The sequence below is a fragment of the Nicotiana attenuata genome, unplaced genomic scaffold, assembly GCF_001879085.1.
Source record: "Nicotiana attenuata strain UT unplaced genomic scaffold, NIATTr2, whole genome shotgun sequence".
Taxonomy (NCBI): domain Eukaryota; kingdom Viridiplantae; phylum Streptophyta; class Magnoliopsida; order Solanales; family Solanaceae; genus Nicotiana; species Nicotiana attenuata.
The window spans coordinates 251,068-274,468 of NW_017671085.1; the positions used below are offsets into that span (position 1 = coordinate 251,068).

At 35.2% G+C, this 23,401-nt stretch overlaps 1 protein-coding gene across 1 annotated transcript; it reads left to right on the forward strand.

Moving 5' to 3' along the window:
* Window positions 1–4,322: 4,322 nt before the first annotated feature.
* Window positions 4,323–14,140, forward strand: LOC109205824 (casein kinase 1-like protein HD16). The gene is made up of 16 exons (XM_019368577.1): window positions 4,323–4,942; window positions 6,187–6,315; window positions 6,444–6,517; window positions 6,603–6,672; window positions 7,480–7,535; window positions 8,386–8,457; window positions 8,644–8,738; window positions 8,818–8,884; window positions 8,963–9,092; window positions 9,201–9,419; window positions 9,505–9,641; window positions 10,183–10,357; window positions 10,447–10,537; window positions 11,581–11,738; window positions 13,051–13,239; window positions 13,784–14,140. Exons 1-16 carry the CDS (start codon window positions 4,622–4,624, stop codon window positions 13,841–13,843), a joined length of 2,043 nt encoding a protein of 680 aa, XP_019224122.1. The 5' UTR covers window positions 4,323–4,621; the 3' UTR covers window positions 13,844–14,140.
* Window positions 14,141–23,401: the final 9,261 nt, after the last annotated feature.

The following is a 23,401-nucleotide window of genomic DNA, read 5'->3' on the forward strand; positions in this document are numbered from 1 at the left end:
AAAAAACATACGTTTTAACATATATTTGTAAGCAAAAGTGTCTGTATGACACGTATATTAGTTACGTTGCATGCTTTTTTCTCTCTAATAATAGAGATAATATATGCACTAAAAATCTCAAATTGTTATAAAATAATAAAAGAAGAAGAAGAGTAGTGCAGAGAAAAGTAGAGGGAGAGAATTCTTATTGATTTGGGATGATTTACAATAGGGTAAGACCCCTCTATTTATAGGGAGAGAGTGACTTAGCCACCAAGTAATGAACCCTATAATCTCTCTAAATATAGACATTCACCATAAATACAATTCTATTTATAACACTCCCCCTTGAATGTCTATTCAACAGATAATGTGCCTCGTTAAAACCTTAACTAAAATAAAACCTAGTGGGAAAAAATTCTAGAGAAGGAAAAAGAGTACACATATCTAACAATACGCCTTTTGGTTGCCTCGTTAAAAACCTTGCAAGGAAAACCCAGTGGGACAAAACCTTGTAAGGGAAAAAGAATACAACGCGTATTAACTCCCCCTGATGAGAGCATCAATTCACATCCTTAAGCATTTGAATTCCAATCTTGTGCACCATCTTCAAAAGATCTTTGGTAGAGATTTGATGAATAAAAATCAGCCAAAACTTGAATGAATATATTGCACCTTGAAATCATCATTCTTGATAGAGATGAATTGTCTTCATATGATCTTGTTGGAATCGTCAGTTCAATATCTTCATATAGAGGTGAAAACTCTTGCTATCATATTATCATGCATATAGTTATAGCAAGACACATTTGTGCACAAATTGCACTGAGGAAGTGGTACTTCAAGATCAAGAATTGTATATGCTTCAAGCAACTTAAATCCTTCATGGATTGTCATATAAGTTAAGTCGTATAAGTCATATAATAGACTTTTGATGCATATCGAGTTTTCATGTCATGCTAGACATATAAGATACCAAAAACTGATTGCACATACCATCGACTTTATACTTTCAAGTGTTTGAACTACATGTCCAAAACTACATGTCTTTCATATGAAACCAATTCTATTTGAATTGTTTCTCTAGACTTAAGATCCTCATCCTCATATATATTTTAGCGCTATTATAGATGTCGTCGACAAACATTTTATATCGGTTCCAACCTCCTTATTTTTCATAAAGACATAACATAGAGATCTCTTCATTCATATATTCAGGTACCTGAATCTCTCATGAGATTTTATGAAGTGTTATGTCATGTGATCTTCTAGATCAATTGCCTCCTTTATTTTGATCATTTAGATCATTTGCTCATCTTCTCTATCAAAAAGTTTATTCGAAACCGATTTGTCTATACGCTTCAAGCGTACCATAGACTCTGTCCTTCTAGGACTTAATAGGAGCATTTGCAATGAGAATATAGTTACTTTCTTTGGGTCAGCAAATGCGTCTGGCATGCTTTGCAATATATTGCAACTGAATTATCCTTTTATGAACTTCAAGTTCATATTATCTTATTCGAGGATCTAGATGTATAATTGATAATTCATTCCACGTAACCTTTTCTCAACTGTTTATCATGTCTCCCTCTCATGTTAGAAAAACTAACTTTCTTCCTCAATTTTGGGAACCCATCTTTGTGCATTATGGTGTTAATCAAAATATACACCGCACATCAATAATAATAAGATGGAATTCTTTGGTTCCTGACCCTGAACCACTTGTGAGGGGAGAAAATAATATACTTTCGTATATAACGTATATCAAACTGATATAGATAACTTTGTTCTCATAAGCAATAGTTTAGCTATTAAGTGGAGGCACTCAATAATTCATTTTGCTAAACCAACTGTGATGTAAACCAACTTATCAAGATGAACTATCTTGAATAAAAAAGCTGGAAATTATGCTCTAAATCAAATTATTGAGCAAGTTACCTCGCAACACCATGTTGCGGGTTAATAATAATCGCACATGTAACCATCTCATAGATGCATCTTATGTGGTATACATGGCAGGTGAATGGGCCCGTATTCACCTTTGATATTTCCAGTATTTATGGGATTCAATCCCAATTTTAGTTGGTCCATTAAATAATGAGAACAAGCAACATAAGAGAATTCGTAAAGAACATTCTAGTTCTTTAACATTTACCCATGTGAATTCTCTATCATATTTGCACATCATACTTAAATTGATATGGCTAACCCAATTATGCCAACTGAATAAATTATCAATATTGATAAACTTCAGATTTACGCCATGACGTGTGCAATTATCAATAAACTCCAAGTTTATTATGATATGGGTTTTTATATCAATAAATATCCACTTTATTGTGGTATTCTTTTATTTGTGTAGTACAAACTGGAGAATAAAACGGGTAGCTTTTCAGATACATATTACCCCGCTACAAGATGTAGTAATAGAAGATATTAAATCTTTCCTTTATTTATAGTCTCGATATAATCAACCGCTTTCGCATATACTTTGGAAACTGAACAAGTTTCTCTGAGACTTACTACAACACAATACCCTTATTGGTAATTAATTGTGTTTCTCCAAAATAGTATAATTGGCTCTTGCAGAGTTCTCAATTAATTTTGTAGTACCACATATTCATCAACACCCATATGGTGAATATCTCCTTTAAAGAGAAAGTTATACCATTGTGGTTATGGTCAAAATTATATGCAAGATCTGTTTCTTGCATTACCGTTGTCTTTTAATAATCACAATGCCAAAATATTTTGGCGTACAATAGGTACGTGACCAATGACCATTCATGCCATAATAATGATATTATTTTCTTATATCATCTCAAACCTCCTTCTAGAGGTGAGTGTGATATATACCACTAGCACGCTCATATTCTTCCAAAAATGAATATGTATTCTTAAATCAGATGTTGTCACATTCACATCATGAATAGACCATAATCATCTATATGTGCTTTATAAAATCTCATGTCAAATCGATGACAAATATTTTCACAAGTGGGGGATTATCTTGAGAATCCTTATTATTCTCATTATCACAATGATGACGATTATAATTTCGTCTATTGCCACGTCCACATCCATTGATACATTCATAGTGATAATTTTGTCTTCTTTCAGACTTATCACATACTGCTATCACATTCTCTTAAGGGAATGAGAATGGAGCAAATTCAATGGGACGGGTTTCCACTTTTTGTGCCCATAATCATACGTGAATTTGATCATGGCAAGACATAAAAACTTTTACCACTTCAGGTGGTTATAATTTCTTACAAACTCCATTAGAGTTATAATCAAACTTTGTTGTCTTTGCTTGTATATAAAATCAAAGTATAGAATAAAAGAGAAAAATACGGTAAAATACTTACCTTAAATCCAGAATTTAATCATGAAGGAAGTTCATGGAATAATTGACAATCATTATGCTCAATCCCAAAGCTTCTACTCAATTGGTTAGAGTCTCGTGCTGATAACGTGTTATAAAATAATAAAAGAAGAAGAAGAGTAGTGCAGAGAAAAGTAGAGGGAGAGAATTCTTATTGATTTGGGATGATTTACAATAGGGTAAGACCCCTCTATTTATAGGGAGAAGTGACTTAGCCACCAAGCAATGAACCCTAGAATCTCTCTAAATATAGACATTCACCATAAATACAATTCTATTTATAACACAAATATTTATTTTAGGTAATACAATGTTGAAAGTATTGTTCATTGTAAAACTAGAGCGTTTTATCATATAGGTAGTCTAAGTTGATCTCCATGAATTTATTATGTACTTCGTATTTAATTAGAATGAACATAGACATCTACAAACCACCGCACATTAAATCGTGTATTCTTACATATTCAAACTCAATCATTAAAAAGATGTATATGCAATCATATTTTTCTTCTTATGTCCGAAATCATATGCATAACTAATCCACATTCGCACCGCGTACAACCAATTTGATAGATTTAACCCAGTTATTAACCAATTATATCAATGTTAACCTCTACTTTATTATTATTTTTTTATTTTTTTGCCTGGTTTAAACATTAGTCTTACCCCAAAACACAAGGACCAAAATTGAGTATTAGCAAAAATTGGGGGCTCAAATTGTACCCACTGTCTGTGATTTTCCTTTTGCCAACTCACATTCTTTGCAACCAAAGCATGCAAAAATTGCTTGAGAAGTCCTCATATTAGAAAGTTCAATCCAGAACTTGGTCAGGATTTTGGACTTTGTATATTTATACACAATATACAAAAAGAAAAATAAAAATAAAAATAAAAATAAACTTGAAAAAAAAAGAAAGAAATTAATACCCACCTCTCGCTTTATCTCCTGTACTATATGTATACAACAAAACCAAAAACAGAATAGAGAACTACTTTTTCATCGACATTCACGCGTACACAGATCGTTTTCTCTTCAAACAAACCCTAGCACCAAAAATCTCCCAAAAAAAATTCCCCCTTTTGATCCAATTTTTACTTCTTATCTATTTTTTTGTAATTAATTCAACCAAAACTCCTTTTTTTTTAAAAATTTCTGAACCTAACTGATGATGTCGTTTAGGGTTTTGATGAAGAAAACACAGTGATGTACAATTCGGATTCGGGTTGTTGTTCGATTTATATGGGTAAAAAAGAATGCCGGAGTTGCGGAGTGGGGTTGTACGTAAGCGCGGTGGAGCTCAAGTAGCAGCGACGAAAAAGAAAAGAGGCGGCGGTGCTGTTGGTGGTCGGTGTTATATTAAGACTCGGGCTGCGAAGGCCAAAGAAGCAGCAGCTGCAGAAGCTAATAAGGTGGTTGTGGCGGTCGAGGTGAAGGAGAAGGAGAGAGTAGAGGTAGAAGAAGTTGAAGAGGAGGAAAAGATGGGGGATGAGAGTGGCGGTTTGAGTGCTAATAATAATAACAATAATAAAGCGACTGCACAAGAAGATGATAACGCTAATCTTTTTCCTGAACAGGTGTGTGATGATCATACATTTCTACCTCTGAATGTCCAGAGGTGGATCCAAAATCTGAACTTCATGGATTCCATTTGATTTACTGTGTTTGAAATATATTGTTATGCTTTTTAGTTAAATTTACACACATACAAGGTCTGAGCTAGTGAGGTTTCATATAGCCGACCCGACTTGTTTGGTATTGAGGCTTAGTTGTTGTATATAGAAGGCCTGAGCCAAAGTTACTGGTTTTAGATAACCCCATAACTTTAATACTACATCTGCTCCTGGTTGGGGACTTGGGGGTTGGTTATCTGAATTATTTATATGCTTTATGCACGCATCATTTTATAACCCTTATGCTTTATGCGGGCATCATTTTATGTCCATTATGCTCTATGCGGGATGAGAAGTTCTAACACTTTTTATTTGTACTTGCATAATATTGGCATGAGATGAGTTTAATTGGAGTAACATGGTTAGTGAGTATTCATGTAACTGCCCCTACTTGAGATGTAGTTGTTGTTGTTATGCTCTATGAGGTGTAGTGGTGGTTGTTGTTATGCTCTATGAGGTATAGTGGTTGTTGTTGTTATGCTCTATTCGTGCATCATTTTATTGAAATACTCAAGATTTGTCTTCTAAACAACAAATGTCTGTCTAATTTATATATGTCGGATCATCTTTGTTTTTTGTTAGTTTGAATAATTTTGATGTTGCAGCTTCTTGTGCGTCTTTCAAGGGATTTTGTGTGTTTTGAAGCATGAAGTGACCTATTTCTCTGTTAATTTAGGACCATTATCGGGAAAAAGTAAAATTGGTATTTTGTAGACCTCGAGTGCATTGTTCTCGACTGCATAGATGTCATTGGTCCTACTCACATACATGTTTTGTATGTATTTGGTCAGTAAGTACGTGAAGTAAATAAGGAGAACACTAGCATCTGAGCCCTAGTATTTATGAATCCTAACAAAAGGGACTTATTAGATCGAGTGTACCTGTGTAGTTATGCCTATTATATTAGGTGAAATTGCTTGATCCAGACCTAGGACGTGCATTTCCCTAGGATTCCCAAGTGATTCTCATACTCACTAATGCCTTCTTTGGGTGAAACATGACATGCGTGAAGCACTTCTACTACTTGCAAATTACACTGCTAGATATTGAGCTTCAATGTGGTTGTGCTGTAAGAAATTTTCAAATCTTTGGGATTAAATGTCAGAATTCTACTCATTTTTTGGTTTCTGCATGATATCTGCCTTTAGGTGCAAGTAGGAGGATCACCCCTTTATAAGGTTGAAAGGAAGTTAGGTAAAGGTGGTTTTGGACAGGTGTTTTTGGGTCGTCGTCTTACTGGCGGGAATGAGCGTGCTAACGGTCCCTTGGCTATGGAGGTAATGTGGTTGCTTATGAATCCTCTAGATTTTTTTTTTCCTTCCTGGCATCCTTTTTGACAAGGCTAGTTTATCTGCCTACAAGTGATAGTTGTGTAATCCACATTGGCTCTCTGTTATGGCTTTAGGTTGCGCTGAAGTTTGAGCATAGAAATAGCAAAGGCTGTAGCTATGGTCCTCCGTATGAGTGGCAAGTTTACAAGTAAGGATGTGATACTTTTGAAATTACTTTGTGCTTATGATGAAATAAATTTGCAGGACTAAAACATGTGCTTTTTGTTGAGCAGTACTCTTGGTGGCAGCCATGGAGTGCCCAGAGTGCATTATAAAGGAAGGGCAGGAGACTATTATGTTATGGTATGTTTACGGAGGCAGATTTGCTATACTTATAGTAATTATGGAGGATAAAATAATTTGTTTTGTGGATATTCATTTTTAGGAGAAGCATCAGCATTGTGAGTGTGACAACAATTGCGACCTCTTTTGGCATTCTAATTTCAGCCTTCATAGAGAATTAAATATGCATAATATGCAGATGGCGTGATGTATTTCAAGTTATTAAGGCAGTCTCATTTCTGCGCTTTACTAGCTAAGAATTAGCTTTAATGTTCAATGGACGTCTTTAGTTTTTTTATTATTCACATATTCAGCCAGTTCTCTTTCAATTGAATAATCAAGACTGGTTTGGTAGTTACTTTCTTTCTTTTTGGGACTGAGTGGATTGGTCTCAGAATTTGTCTTTGAAGAATGTCCTCTCTTTTATTTACATTTGGTAGAAGTATCAATTTCCTTTAAAAATTTTACTCCGTTAATATAATAGTCTCTTTATCTTTTCTTCTAATAGTCCTTGTGTAGTAAAAATATCTGCTAGAATCGTCCATGACTTTAAAAAAGTCATATCCATGTTCTTGCTGTTGAAGGTGGTTTTGGAAGAAAAAAGTTTGAGTTCTTGAAATGGGATAAAATTTCTGGGACATGCCCAAAGAGAAAAAGGAGAAACATTTTCGGCTGGAGGAGTTACTAGCAAAGTTGTTGTTAATGATTAGGACCTTTTTTAATGTGAATGCAGGTCTATATGTTTTTCTGGAAAAGTGATTGCGGTTTTATATGTTACGTGAGTGCTATGTACGATGATGTAAATTGACCATATTATTATGCATGCAGGTTATGGACATGCTAGGGCCTAGTTTATGGGATGTATGGAATTCCTCTGGACAATCGTAAGTAGCTAACACTATTATAATCATACTTGTTGAATAATTTTTTTTGTTTTCCAATTGTCAGACCTCTTCACGGAAGTACTGTTTTCACATTCTTTCAGTAATTAATTATTTTTATGATAGTAGAGATACCATAGTTCATTAAGTCACCAATTGCTTAACATGAATTATGTAATAATGCCAATATAGAACTTAAAAAGGACCTTGATATACTCATAAACTGGTGTTTATAAAATGGACCTTGATATCCTCACACGCTGATGTTTTTCCTTGATAGCGATCAGCTCACATTGGTGTACAGTATAGATTCTGTTTTTCCGAGGTTTATTTCTAAGAACAGAAAAGATACTCGACAAACTTATTGTTGTCAATTAATCTTTTGTAATTGTTCTCATGGAGTATTGGAGAATAAATTTTAAGATGTGCAACTCTAACATGCTTCTGTTGGTACTTTAACATTATAAAAAAATTGCTTCTGTTGATATTTTGTTAACTTAATTCTTAGGATGCGCAAATAGAAGATAAGCAATGGGTGGTGACAGGAGTATGTCATAGACTCATTAATTTATTAAATGAAGCATTCATAGTGTCATTCAATTGAGTAAACATCATCTGTGCACCCAAAGGATCCGCTGTATCACTTCACTTCATTCCTATGTGTTTTTGTATAAGGTATAATTTTATTGATGCGGCAGACTTTGGGTAGACAAATTGTTTACAAAAATAGAGATCTTACACCCTATCTGCCATTTCTTCTTACTATTAGAGCTCCAAAGTTAACTAGAATTAAGTTGGTTTGTGAGATTATATGCCAACTTCAGAGCTCTGCTCATAAATCCTACTTTTGCAGAATGTCTGCAGAAATGGTGGCCTGTATTGCAGTTGAGTCTTTGTCAATTTTGGAAAAGCTGCACGCAAAAGGGTATGCACACACTCTTTTCCTTTCCTTTCCTTTCCTTTTTGTTTTGGGGATAAGTAAGGCTGTGAATGCGCTCTCCTTGCAATCATGTTGGTTCTTTCTGTTGCTGAAAAACTTGAACTACTTTTAATTTGGGATCTCTGTAGTTTTCGCTGAATTCTTCAAAGTGATTGTTTTTCTTGTCCTTAGATACGTGCACGGAGACGTAAAGCCAGAAAACTTTTTACTTGGCCAGCCATCAACGCCGCAAGAGAAGAAGTTGTTTCTAGTTGACTTGGGACTGGGTAAGAGAACTTAGTTTTAGGTTTTTGTTCTGTTGATTTGATAATCCTTATTACTGATTACTTTATCTACCAAGTACAGCCACAAAGTGGAGAGACACTTCAAAAGGGCAGCACGTCGGATATGATCAGCGTCCCGACACATTCAGGTGTTTCATGTTCTGCTATCCTCTGCCTTAGTTTTCTTACATATCTATCCAATATTAACTCCTATCTATCAATTTCAGAGGGACTGTCCGGTATGCAAGTGCGCATGCTCACTTGGGAAGGACTGCCAGTAGAAGAGATGATCTGGAATCACTTGCATACACACTAATTTTTCTTCACAGAGGGAGGCTGCCATGGCAGGGTTATCAGGTATCTGCTTCACCTGCTTCTGTCAAGTCGTTATACCGCAAGACAGTTTGTTTCAGTCATATAGCTTTCCGGACATCTCTTTTTACAAGTTCATCTTTTGAGTTTCAGGGTGATAACAAATCATTTCTTGTCTGCAAAAAAAAGATGGCAACATCTCCGGAGATGCTGTGTTGCTTCTGCCCTGCACCTTTTAGAGAATTTCTTGATACAGTAATTAACCTGAAATTTGATGAAGAACCAAAATATTCAAAGTTAATCTCTCTATTTGGGAGCTTGCTTGGAGCTGATCCTGCTATAAGACCGATCAACACTGATGGTGCCCAAAAGGTAAGTACTCGAACTTTGATGTAAGCCGCAGTATGTTTGAATTATATTACAGGCCGTCCATTGGCTCATTATGTAATTATTACAGGTTATCCAGGTCGGCCAAAAGCGGGGGAGGCTGACTTTAAATGAGGAAGAAGAGCAGCCTCAGAAGAAGGTTCGCATGGGAGTTCCTGCGACACAATGGATATCAATTTACAATGCCAGAAAGCCTATGAAACAGAGGTAGCTATTTCACATGATTGGTCTCTTCTTGTAAAGCAGTTGATAAGTTTTTGTTGGCAGTGAACATTAATCCTCGACTTTTTCACCTCAAATGGGGGATGCGGGTTGGAGGTGGTTTTTTTTGTCAAGTGAGTATTTTATGTAGTTGCACTGTAGAATAGAAACATTTTAGTATCTTAGGAAAATGAACAGAAACATTTAGTATTGACCAAATTTGATATTTACGTGGAGAGGAGGAAATTTAAGCTTCTGCCAGTATGAATTTTGAACTCTTGGAAGGCTAGATATGGTGGTAGAAGAAATAAATATCCGCCAAACTTGCTACCTTAGTCAATACACGTTGACATATTTTATTAAGAAGGATGAGTATCCTTTGCCTTCTTATGGCATAATCACTACATGATGATAGATGATATTTTTTGTATTCATTTTTGCTCCATGGTATCAGGACATAATCCTTTTTGATTCAATTCATAATGGTGATTGAATAATCATCCTTTATTCACCACTTTCTTTACTTAATACACCATGGCTTTTTTAGGTACCATTATAATGTTGCAGACCAAAGATTGGCACAACACGTGGAGAAAGGGTCTGTGGATGGTTTGTCTATAAGTTGTGTAGCATCGTGTTCCAGCTTATGGGCTATTATCATGGATGCTGGAACGAACTTCACCAGCCAAGTTTATGAGCTGTCGCCTTTCTTCTTGCACAAGGTAACTAGGAGTTTCATGTAGACTTCATGTGCTGCTGAGCCATTTAACATCATGTGTAATTATCTTATCTTTCTAATGCATGTTTACAGGAGTGGATCATGGAGCAGTGGGAGAAGAACTATTATATTAGCTCTCTTGCAGGTGCCACCAATGGAAGCTCTTTAGTAGTAATGTCAAAAGGTGAGTTTTCTTTAACATGCTGTAGGTCAATTCTCTCCGCTTGTTTTGATCTTTTACCTGCCTTTAGACAATTTAGCTAGATATCTTTTCTTGCCTTGTATTTTGAAATTGGTAATTTTGGTAACTGATATAAACTTAGGTTCATCTTACAATTTTTCTACCATGCCGGAAATGTGCTTGAGACAAGAGTTATGGTATTGTGCCCTGTTGGAATCATATTAGTATTTGGTGTCTGTTTGTTTCTGCATTATTCTATTAAGTAGATATTTAGATTGCTTAGTGCCTATGGTTCAGTAGGTCACAGCATAATTTTCCATTGGGCTGTTTGTATTGCTGTGCCGGTTATGCTTTCTGTTGGTTCGTTTTGTTTGGTCCCTTTGAAATTTTATCTTGCATTGAAAAACTAACTCTACTGCTGGACCTAGATTTCATATCCTCCATTTTACCGATCAGACTATAACATGGATCTGTAACAAATTAAGCGTTTGCTGCTGGGGCAGTTGTTTTCTAGTGTAGTTCTGCTATCAAAAGCTTTTTATGTTCTCACAAGGCAAATCAGAAGGTATTAACTTTATTTTTATATATATAAAAGAAGGTATTAACTTTTTATCAGTTTGTATAATCCTTTCAGTCTGATGTGATTTTAGATGATGGATTACTTCTTTAGATGCTAAAACATTGCTCTACATGCAATGGAAATTTAGCCTTTTTCTCTTGCCAGTTTGAACTTTTTATTCAAGTCAAAACATTGCAAGATAACAATCATAGGGTGTTTATGCTTCCTCTCTCAGGTTGTTACACCAACTAAAGTAGTTCAATTGAGATACGCGAGTTTATTGCCTGAATCTGGAGGTTTTAGTTGGTGATATGTAGAAGCTATATCACTAAGTTGCATTATTTCATCTAATTGTTGTGGAGAGTATTTCTTCCTATGCAAAGGCAAATGCAGACTGTTATGCCAGCGTTGAGCTTTTTAGGTTGCAGCTCTAGGTTCTGGTCTTTCTTTTATCTTTTGTATATCACAATTATGACATTTTCTGCAGGCACACAGTTCACTCAACAGTCTTATAAAGTGAGTGAGTCGTTTCCCTTTAAGTGGATAAGCAAGAAGTGGAAAGAAGGGTTCCACGTGACCTCCATGGCAACTGCTGGCTCTAGGTGGGCTGTTGTTATGTCACGCAATTCAGGCTTCAGTGACCAGGTTGTTCATACCCCCCCCCCCCCCCCCTCCCCTCTCTCTCTCACACACACACACAAAAAAAAACAAATTATCTAATATGGTTTCGTGATGTTATCTTGATCTCTTCTATCCCATGCCATCTTTTTTCAATATTTCTGTGCTATTATAGCCTTGTAAAGTTGTTGAATAAATTTCCCACGAAGACAGACACTTGAAAGGAGAAGTGCAAATCTTCCAGTCAGGTTTTTTGATGGTAATAAAATTATAGTTTATTGCTGGAGGAGCTAAAATGGTAGTCTCATTGAAGTTGTAATTTCTCGAAGGAAATGAAGTAGTTTTGTTTAATGTCCTCACTGATTCCTCCAAATATTTCGAAAAATATATAGTTCGTTTACGTTGGACCTTGCAGTTTTGTTGGATTAGGCTAATGCCTGGTTATGTATCGTAAACAAAGTGTTTGCATGGAGATCAAGTAATAGAAATGTTTCATTCTTTGACATATATGACAATTTAACTTAAATTTTATCCTGTAAACTAATTGTTTGTCAAGTGCTCTTCCCACAATAGCAATAAAATTGTTGGTTTGTTAAAAACTAAAAACTAATTGTTTTTTTTTCAAGACATACAGAGAGTTAGGCAGCATACATATTCATTGCTATATTCTGTCAAATGTGGCTGCCGGAATTGAACTTAAACTTGGCACTTGGCATGTATAAATACACAGTTTACACAGAGCGATAGTCCTCATCTGAAGTTGGGTGTACTATGGTTAGTTTCACTATCATTTAGATATGGTTAGAAGTAATTTTTTTTGGTTTATATCAAATAAATATTTGGTAGCAACAGCTTCTTATCTTATCCATAATAAGGAGAAGAAATTTAAAAGTTATTCGAGTATATTTCTGTTGCGAATAATTATTTTGACAAGTGAAATATTGTTCACATGAAAAGAGGAATGATCAGGTGGTGCACCACTGGCAAAGCGAACATAATTTTTAATCTGAAGATGACCTTGATTTGGCATTGAAAGAGTATAAACCTAACAACAGCTAATCCATGTTACTCTCGGGAGTTGACTCTAGAATCTAAAGAGCCACTTTTAAAGATACATAACCTTTTCTTTTCTTTTCCTGGTTACCTCGAATAAGGTCAAAGCTGTTAAGTGCAATGGTTGTTGTCATACTCGCTTGATTTGAATGTCAATGGATCATTGCATGACTTAGTTTCTCTTATAGTACCATTTGTTGTAGAGAACTTCGATCATCTGGTAAGACGCCCTATCTCCCAAATTAGTGCTAGCTTTAGTAACATTTAGATTGTTTATGTTTAATAGGTGGTAGAGCTCGATTTTCTTTATCCCAGTGAAGGCATTCACAAGCGGTGGGATAATGGTTATCGTATTACTGCAACAGCTGCTACGGCAGACCAAGCTGCCCTTATCCTGAGTGTGCCTCGCCGAAGACCTGGTGATGAGACTCAGGAAACTCTGCGAACATCTCAGTTTCCCAGCACACATGTCAAGGTAATTCTTTTGTGAAACTGTTTTCTCCTCTGCTTTGCCTAAATTGTTGATGGGCTAAGAAAAGAGTGAGCATTACTTGCTGGCTTATGCTATTTTAGCAGATTTTACCAGTATTATATTATCCATCATGAAGGTTTTTGTTATTCTTATTATGAACTTCCGGGAAATCTTTGTAAACATATTTAGTAAAATTCTCTCAAACTTTCATCCATGCCTTGTTATAATATGTAGTATATCTTAATATTCTAGTTAATCATATATAGTAGACCTTTTGAGATCTTATGTTAATCATAACTATCAGTAGGTTCTCTAAAGCTAGAGGTTCTCTCAGTCACTTTGTTATCCCTACCTGACCTGATGTAAGTGTGACACCAGCACCCAGTCTTAGTTGCGACCAGTTCGTATTGCCTCTATGAATCTTTTGCTTTGACTAGGTTCTGTTATTAGAAAGGCTGCAGTTCTCAGACTAATATATTACGAGACTTTATCATCTTCATTTTATTATGAGAAAGTTAAACTTGTGCAAACTTCGGTTTCGTTGCAGGAGAAGTGGGGAAAGAACCTCTATCTTTCTTGTCTATGCTATGGGCGCACTGTATCTTGAAAAATTTGTGACCAATTGTTGTAAACCTGACAATGTATTGTATCTCCTCTTTTTCTTTGTTTCATTGTCAATTGTAAAATCGATGGCAAGGTCAGATGCCTTTGAATGTCATGCACAGGAAATTTTAGTTGTCCTAGCTGTTTATGTTAGCTGGTATGTATAGCAGCTTTTTGCTATGATGTCTCTGATATCCAAAGTTACAGAAAAATTGTCTGCAGCAAAACTAATCGTTTAGATTTTGCAGCAAAATTTCATCGTGTGCTCGTATTGCTGGAAAAAGTATTGTATTTTAACCTATTGACTCTCTTGTTCGGTGGCATAGTTGTTTCCTGATAGTTTAAAAAAAGGTAGCTCAATTCAAAGAGGATGAGTAGGATCTTATTGATAGCAGGATCATTTTCATAACGTAGTCATCGGCCTTTGTAAGAGGTGTGCGTATCCAATTTAGCAGGGTTAAACTCCAAATGTGAAAATCTCCAGTTATATTGACATCTCCTAGATGTCTTATTTTTGTTTGTGTGACAATTATAAGATTGAGAAGATAATAAATACTAAAAGAGTATCCTAAAATCCCCCTAAATTATCACGTAGTCAGTTTTCTGCTTAAACAATTCGGTGTTCCCAAAACCTCTTGAATTATATTGCCCTTCATATTAAAATTCCCCCCATTGTATTTTTAGTGGTGCGTCTAGTACGTGCTCCTAATTGTCTTAAAACGTGCCATGTAAAGTGCTCCTAATTGTCTTAAAACGTGCCATGTAGCATTACATGTGGCTATTTAACTCAGTCTAAAACATGTCTATTTAAACTATTTTTAGTTCCCAAAATTCTCCCGAACAATATTTCCCTATATATTGAAATTTCATGTTGGACTTTTAAAGGTCAAATGGTTCCCAAAATTCTTCCGAACAATATTTCCCTATATATTAAAATTTCATGTTGGACTTTTAAAGGTATGTCTGTCTAACTGTATTAACTGGTTTGTACAAAGTTTTATATAGTTTACTCATGATGTATTACTCTCGGATGATTAATTAATTTTAAGAGTTTTGGCCAAAATAATATCTAATGTATTGTGTTAATTTTAGGTTTAATTGTGATTGTACTTTATGCTAGACTCCCAATTGATAAGTCCTTATTTATATTCACTTTGTAGACAATAAAAATATAAATAAAGACGTATAACGTTGCATTCTTAAAAGTCATCTTATATTACATAAAAAAATTACACAAAATAAAATTTCGCAAATAAAATATTATTTGGACATCAATTACATTCTCTAATTCTAGATTACATAAAGAAGGTTCAAGAGATTCAACTTTATTCTACAAGGTGTTGAGTTTAATAAGAAGATTCAAATTGATACTCTTTCAAGTTTCAACAATATGTAGGGACATTTGCATCTATACCCGTTTTTTGTGCCACATTTTAACTTGTGCCCGCTTTGCAAAAAAAATTGCAAGCGTACCCGCTTTTTCACATAACTTCAGCCCACGGGGCTGAAGTTTTTCTTTTGTACTGGAAAACTTCAGCTGAAGTTTTTGTCTTTGTAACCGAAAAACTTAAGCAGTTTTCCAGCTTAAGTTTTCCAGTTATAAAATAAAAACTTAAGCAGTTTCCAGCTTAAGTTTTCTAGTTGTACAATAAAAACTTAAGCTCTAGAGCTTAAGTTTTCCAGTTATAAAATAGAAACTTAAGCAGTTTCCAGCTTAAGTTTTCCAGTTATAAAATAAAAACTTAAGCAGTTTCCAGCTTAAGTTTTCCAGTTATAAAATAAAAACTTAAGCAGTTTCCAGCTGAAGTTTTCCAGTTATAAAATAAAAACTTAAGCAGTTTCCAGCTTAAGTTTTCCAGTTATAAAATAAAAACTTAAGCAGTTTCCAGCTGAAGTTCTTATTTTATAACTGGAAAACTTAAGCTATAGAGCTGAAGTTTTCCAGTTATAAAACAAAAACTTCAGCTCTTTCCAGTTATAAAATAAAAACTTCAGCTCTAGTTTTCCAGTTATAAAATAAAAACTTCAAGTTTTTGTGTTGTAACTAAAAAACTTCAGCTCTAGAGCTGAAGTTTTTGTGTTGTAAATGGAAAACTTCAGTTCTAGAGCTGAAGTTTCTATGTTATAAAATAAAAACTTCAGCTCTAGAGCTGAAGTTTTTGTTTAGTAACCCGGAAACTTCAGCTCTAGTTATAAAATAAAAACTTCAGCTTTAGAGCTGAAGTTTTTGTTTAGTAACCCGGAAACTTCAGCTCTAGAGCGAAGTTTCTCAGTTATAAAGGGAAGCTGAAGTTTTTTAAAAAGTGGGTACGGATGCAAACAAAAAGACAAAGCGGCTACAGGTTAAAGAGGGTCGCCCAAATAGGGCCCCCCGTGCAATTTTTACCAATATGTATAAGACATGAAAAAAGACTAAAACAAGAAAGAAAATAAATTATTTTAGAGGAAACAAGAGAGGAGAAATTTTTTCAGAGGAAACCCATATGGACAAAAAGGTTATAAAAAGAAGAAGGTGAAAAATAAAGAAGAAAAGTGAAAAATAAGGAAGAATGGTGAAAAATGAGGAAGAAAAATGGATATAATTGAAATAAGGAGAATATTTATTAAAAAAATAAATTTGAAAGAGGGTTAGTCTAATTAGCCATTATTTTCTGTCAGGTGGGCTATTTTGATGTCTTTTTTCAGTTGTCACGCGCTCCCAAGCGAGTATTTACACACGTTATGCTAGGTCGGCAACAATGAGGTTTTAATATGAAGGGCAGTATAGTTCAGCGGGGTTTTGGGGACACCGAATAATTTAAGTAGGAACCTAACAAAGATATGATAGTTTATCGGGGTTTTAGGGTATTAACTCATACTAAAAGTATGCTGAAGTAAACAACCTTAAGTAAACAACTTTTATTTGCTTAATCGCTTCTAATCCATAATTTTATTCTCTGAAATATAGCAGTGATAACAAAGAAAGTAACAATATCATTGTGCTACAAGTCTACATCTATCATTATCATTAAAATTTTAAGGTAACTTAAGAGGTAATATTGGCCAACCAAACATATTATAAATGCCTAAAACGTTTTCTACCAAATACATTAATATTTTTTCTAATACTAAAGAACAATTACACTGTTATGAGACTAAACTAAATTAAAAAGTATATTTAGAGAACTGACAGAATATTCTGACAGAGATGTAACATTTATTTTTTCTTTCAAGTGTATAAAACATATACGTAAATTAATCATCTGAGAATACAATCAGCTATTAACAATAAAGAACGACAATTATTTAATATTTGGGAGAGACATTTTTTTTTGTTATGGTTATTAAGGATATATAGGAGTCAGCAATACAAATTGAAATGCATCCTATGGTAAAGTTCAAAAACAAGTTAGTACTACTCCCTCCGTCCACAATAAGTGACCAATTTGCTTTGGGCACACCCATTAAAGAAAACTAAATTCTAGACAAAAACAGTTAGTGTGACTAAACTACCCTTCATTAAATGTTGCACCATAGTTATAGTAGCACTTACTGCTCTTCTTAAATGTGAGGAGTAAATGACTTTTTAGGGATACATACATAAGAGTAATTTTGAAAAAACAAATTGAATTTTTTCTTGATTATATAAATGGACACTTATTTTGGACCAAAATAAAAAAGCAAATTGGTCACTTATTGTGAACCGGAAGGAGTAGTAAATAGTATTAGGCCATCTCGAACCCTCCCCTATTTCTCCATAATAGGGGCAACTTTTGCCATAATGGAGCTCCAACCCTCCCCCATTTTTGCCTCCAAAATGGGGGGATGAATAGTGTTCCTCCAAATATGGGAGACACTGTTCATCCCCCCATTACTATTCATGCATATTTTATTATTATTTTATTACTTTTAATGTATCTCTTTATATATACCTAATTATGTTTATGTAATATAATATTAATTTTACTTCTTAACTTTGGCGTATAATTTTGATAAATTAATTTTCGTGCATTTATTATTTTTGTGTAAAATTGTAAGTTAATTTTATTATAAGTTATATTTGTACAAAAAATATATAATCATCTCAAAAAATGAATGGTGCAAATATAAAATATTAGATGATGCTAAAATTGAAAGGTGTGAATAGAAAATATTAGATGTTGCTAAAATTGAAAATTGAAAAGCAAAAATTAAAAATACATTAAAATTGAAAATACATGAAAAGTGAAAATACATAAAATTAAAATACATAAAAATTGAAACTACTGTAAATAGCATAATAACATAGTAGGGAGGTCTGTCGTTTCCATATACACCAAAATCATTATGGTATTGAGTGAATGGGGCCGAGGATTGTTGTGGTTGTGACTGTGGATATTGTTGACTTCTTTTATACATTATTCGTTGTTCTTGTCGCATAGATTCACGACGAGTCGGATCGACAATAGAATTCACATCCATCATTAAAACTTTATTTTCTTCTTTCATTTCTTTTACTCTTAGTTTTTCTTTTTGAATAGTCAAAACTTCTTTTTTGCCTCGGTTGCATTATTCATCGCCTCAACCAACCGATTATTTTCTGATTGGATTATCTTCATATAATCTTCATCAATTTTTCTCTTCATTTTTGCCTTCGTCACCCCACTAGGCATGTCACGACCCAAAAGTCCCTCCGAAAGAGTCGTGATGGCACCTAGTCTCTAAACTAGATAAGCCTAACATAAACTGAAATAACATTGATGCCTTCTAACTTTAAATTAACCAACTCTGAATAATTCCGAAATTTTCCAAAACCGGTGGTACAAGTCACAAGCCCATCTAAGAGTAATTACACAAATAATACATCTCTGCCCCGAAACAAAAGAGCAAATGAAAATAATTACAAATGAAGGTGACTCCGACACCTGCGAACGCAGCAGCAGGTTATCGTGATTCTCCACTGTGACGACCCGCACGGCTACTATCGATCGATACCTGGGTCTGTACACAAAAAAATATACATAAGTGTAGTATGAGCACACCACGGCGGTGCCCAGTAAGTATCAAGACTAACCTCGGTGGGGTAGTGACGAGGAACAGTCAGGACACCTACTGGTCAATTAAAATTAACAGGATATGATAATAAGCATCGAGATAAAAATAACGAAGTAATATCAACTACGGAAAGAAAAATCCAAGTACAAACAGTATAAACAATAAAGGGAGAACACGGATAGCAACGAACGGAAATCACGTAAATCAGATAACCCAAACAACTCAACACTGATATAACAGAGATAGAGACAAGTAAGAATGTATCCAACTAAAGAAAACAATGTCAACTCAATCAATCACATCATGTTTAATACACCATCCCGACCGTTTCAATCCTCGATTTCTCATATCATAATCTCAACTTTCGAACTTTCAGCACAAATGGCACCTCGTGCCCACATATTTTCCATCTCACTCTTAACAACCAAATCCCCATGATATACAGTACCGAATGTCCTTACAAACGCATTTAAGATGTTCAAGAAGTCCTATTTACTTAATATAAATAAAATTTGAATTCCTAAATAAGTTTGGAAAATCGGCGAGAAAGATGAAGTTATTTTTAGAAATCATTCGAGTAAGAAAATACATCTTTAAATTTAAAACACAACATCGGAAGAATTATTACCTTTAACAGAGGAGATGATAACTTAAAACTTAATAGAAATTTCTTTATAAGTAAAATACAACCCCAAATTAAGGGGATATAATTGAGAAACTAATTGGATTAAGGATGTAACAATTATTGAAGTTTGAAGTAGTGGAACGTATAAATAAATATATATATAAATACGGTGAGGTATTATAAATATTGTGGGTTCTAACACAAAGGATCACAACAATAAAGGAATTTAACAGTTTGAACATTTGAATTGATGACAACAACTAAACATAGCAAACCGAAGGTGCACGACACCAAAATCTAATCACTAACAAGGAAAAGAAAACCAAACATAGAATTTCACTTTCATTTTATTTATCTCGTGGCAGGCGTGCCACCCGCTCCCATTTCACTTATCTTGTGGTAGGCGTACCACCCGCTCCCATTTCATATATCTTGTGGTAGGCGTACCACCCGCTCCCATTTCATTATATCTTGTGGTAGGCGTACCACCTGCTCCCATTTCATTATATCTTGTGGTAGGCGTACCACCCGCTCCCATTTCATTATATCCTATGGTAGGCGTACCACCCGTTCCTATTTCATTATATCTTGTGGTAGGCGTACCACCCGTTCCCATTTCATTATATCTTGTGGTAGGCGTACCACCCGCTCCCATTTCAATTTTTCATCATCAGTTATAAAAGAATCCCGGCAAGGGAATGATAAGGAAACAACAATAACCCGGCAAGGGAATAATAAAGAAAACAACAATATCCCGCAAGGGAATAATAAAGAAAACAACAATATCCCGGCAAGGGGGTCAACAACAAGAATAAACACGTCACGGCAAGGGAACCAACAACAAAAATTTAAATATGTCCCGGCAATGGAATCAGCTATAACCAAACTTGTACCAACAATTAACTTCACAATGAAACCTCAACTACACAACAAGATGTAATAAGCACGTGATAACTACACCGACCACCACAACAATTGGACATGTAACCTATTTGTACGAAGTCATAGAGGAACTCACAACCAAGAAGTATCAAAACAATAAGGAAGTCAATCACTTCAATTAAGGCAATTTAGGGTCAATGTAACACGTAACAATTAGAGGAAAGCTAACAACATCATATGGAGCATATAGGGGCAATTTAAGCAACTAGAAAACCCAATCATAACGGGATACTTTCCACATAAGGACCTAAGAACCCTATAGGCAAATTTTCCACAAATAAGTCCGAGCACACACTCGTCACCTTGCATGCATGGACTACGATTAGCATAGAAGACTCAATTCCTAAGGGGAAGTCCCCACACAAGGTTAGGCAAGATACTTACCTCAAAAGCGACAAACCGATACTCTAAAATGCACTTCTCGGGTGAAAAGACCTTCGGACGGCTCAAATCTAACCAAATTAACTTCAAAGCACAAATACAACACATAAGAAACTATTCCGGATCATAAAGTTTCAATCTTTACAAAAATATAAAAATCGACAAAAAGTCGAACCCCGGGCCCGCACCTCGGAACCCGTCAAATTTCACAAAATCCGATCACCCATTCCAAAATGAGTTCAACCATACAAATTTTATCAAATTCCGATACCATTTGGTCCCTCAAATCACGGTTTTTCTTTTTAGAACTTTTCTTCAAAAACCAACTCCTTCCCCAACCCCAAACACAATTTAAATGATAAAAATAAAGGCAAATTCATGAAATATATTTAATTATAGTTGAAAAATACTTACCCAATTGTTTTGCTTGAAAAACCCACAAAGAATCGCCCAAAACCGAGCTCTAGAACTCCAAAAATGTTAGAAATGGCCTAACCCTCGATTTGGAAAACTTATATTCTGCCCAGATATTTAAAGCATCGCGAACGCGGAGGAAGTCTCGCGTTTGCGAAGAACAAAAATGAAGGATGCCCAGATGTTCTTCGCGAACGCGGAAGCACGCATGCGAACACGAAGAAGGAAAATATTATGGCCCAGAGATTGCTCTTCGTGAACGCGTGAAATTGTACGCGAACGCGAAGAGTGAAATTGCATAGCTACGCGAACACGTGATGGGGGACGCGAACGCGATGAGGAATAAATCAGAGCTTCGCGAACACGAGGAGAGTTAAGCGAACGCGAAGAAGGATCTCCAGGTGATTAGCAACAAAGCTTCGCGAACGCGAAAGGCCTTTCGCGGACACGAAAGAGGATACCAGAAGCAGAAAACAGCAATTCAAAATAGGAGAAAAATGACCCGAAGCCCATCCGAAATACACCCGAGGCTCCCGAAACCCCGTCTAATCACACAAACAAGTCATATAACCTAACACGGACTCACTCGAGGTTTCAAATCACATAAAACAACACCATAGCAACGAATCAAACCAAAGATCAATCTTATGAATTTTCAAATCTTCAAATATCAAATCTCATGCCGAAACCTATCAATTCAACTCGGAATAACGCCAAAATTTGCAGACAAGTCCAAAATCTGCTCCAACTCTCGGAATCGCATTCCGACCCCGATATCACGAAAGTCAACTATGGGTCAAACTTCTCCTTTTTGCAAACTTCAACTTTTCCAACTTTCGCCGAAATGCCTCAATTTACCCTACGGACCTCCAAATCTGAATTCGGACGCGCGCTTAAGTCCAAAATCACCACACGAATCTGTTGGGACCACCCATGACCCATTCCAGGGCCGTTTACTCAAAAGTCCAATTCCGGGCACATTTTCACTGTTTAAACTTCTAAAACTAGGTTCCTTCTCCCAATTCAATTCTGATTCATCCGGAAACCGAATCCAACCATGCACACAAGTCGATATACCTAATGTGAAGCTGCTCGAGCCCTCAAACTACCGAATCGGGCGCAATTACTCAAAACGACCAGTCGGATCGTTACAAGGCAGTTGGATATGCCATGCATATTTGGGTATGCCCGGCACCAATAATGACAATAATGTTTTAAAGTCATCACATTTGTTTTCCGATCTTGCTGCAGGTACTGCTCCTCCCGCCCATTATGTTGAAACTACGGTAAATAGCATAATAACTTAGTAGGGAGATATTTAGCTGACGGTATATATCTAAAATGGTCAACCCTTGTGCAAACTATTCGTAAGCCACGTTCGGCAAAGAAGAAATATCTTGCGATGAAACAAGAATCATGTCGAAAAGATGTTGAACGTGCATTCGGAGTTTTGCAACAACGTTTTGCAATTGTTGCGGGGCCATCACGTTTTTGGCAAAAAGAAGTGCTACATGATATAATGACTACATGTATTATACTGCACAACATGATAATCGAGAATGAGCGTGATCTTAATGCACCGATTCAAGATGATTTGGAAGGTCCACCTCTAACAGTAGAAATGGCAGTAGATGAAAATCAACGATTTCAAGAATTTTTTAGCTCGACATAGAAGAATTAAGGACAAAGATGCTCATTTTGTACTTCGTAGTGCATTAATAGATCATTTATGGGAGAATACTAGAGGTTGAAGTTGAATATGTATGTAGTATTTCGAATGAATTTTATCGTTATGTAATATGTATTTAATTAATCTTGTATCGCAATGATTTCACTTTTATTTGAATTATTAGTTAATCTATAATAATTGCTTACAAATTATATTATTTAAAATTTTATAAAATTATTTTAATGGAAATTATAAATTAATAAAAAAAAAGGATAGAGTTTGTTTAATAGAAATTAAAAAATAAAATTAAAATGAAAGATAATAATATAATATAGAAGAGAGAGAAGAATATAAAAAAGAATATTCTCTTTTGGGGGAAAAAATGGGGGAATGATTGGAGTAAGTTGTTCCCAAAATGGGAAAACTCCCATCAAAGGTTGGAGATGTCCTTAGAAAGTTAGTAACTTAGCTTGAGAAAGTTTGAGAGTTTGGGGGAGGAGTCAGTCATCTATCTAAAC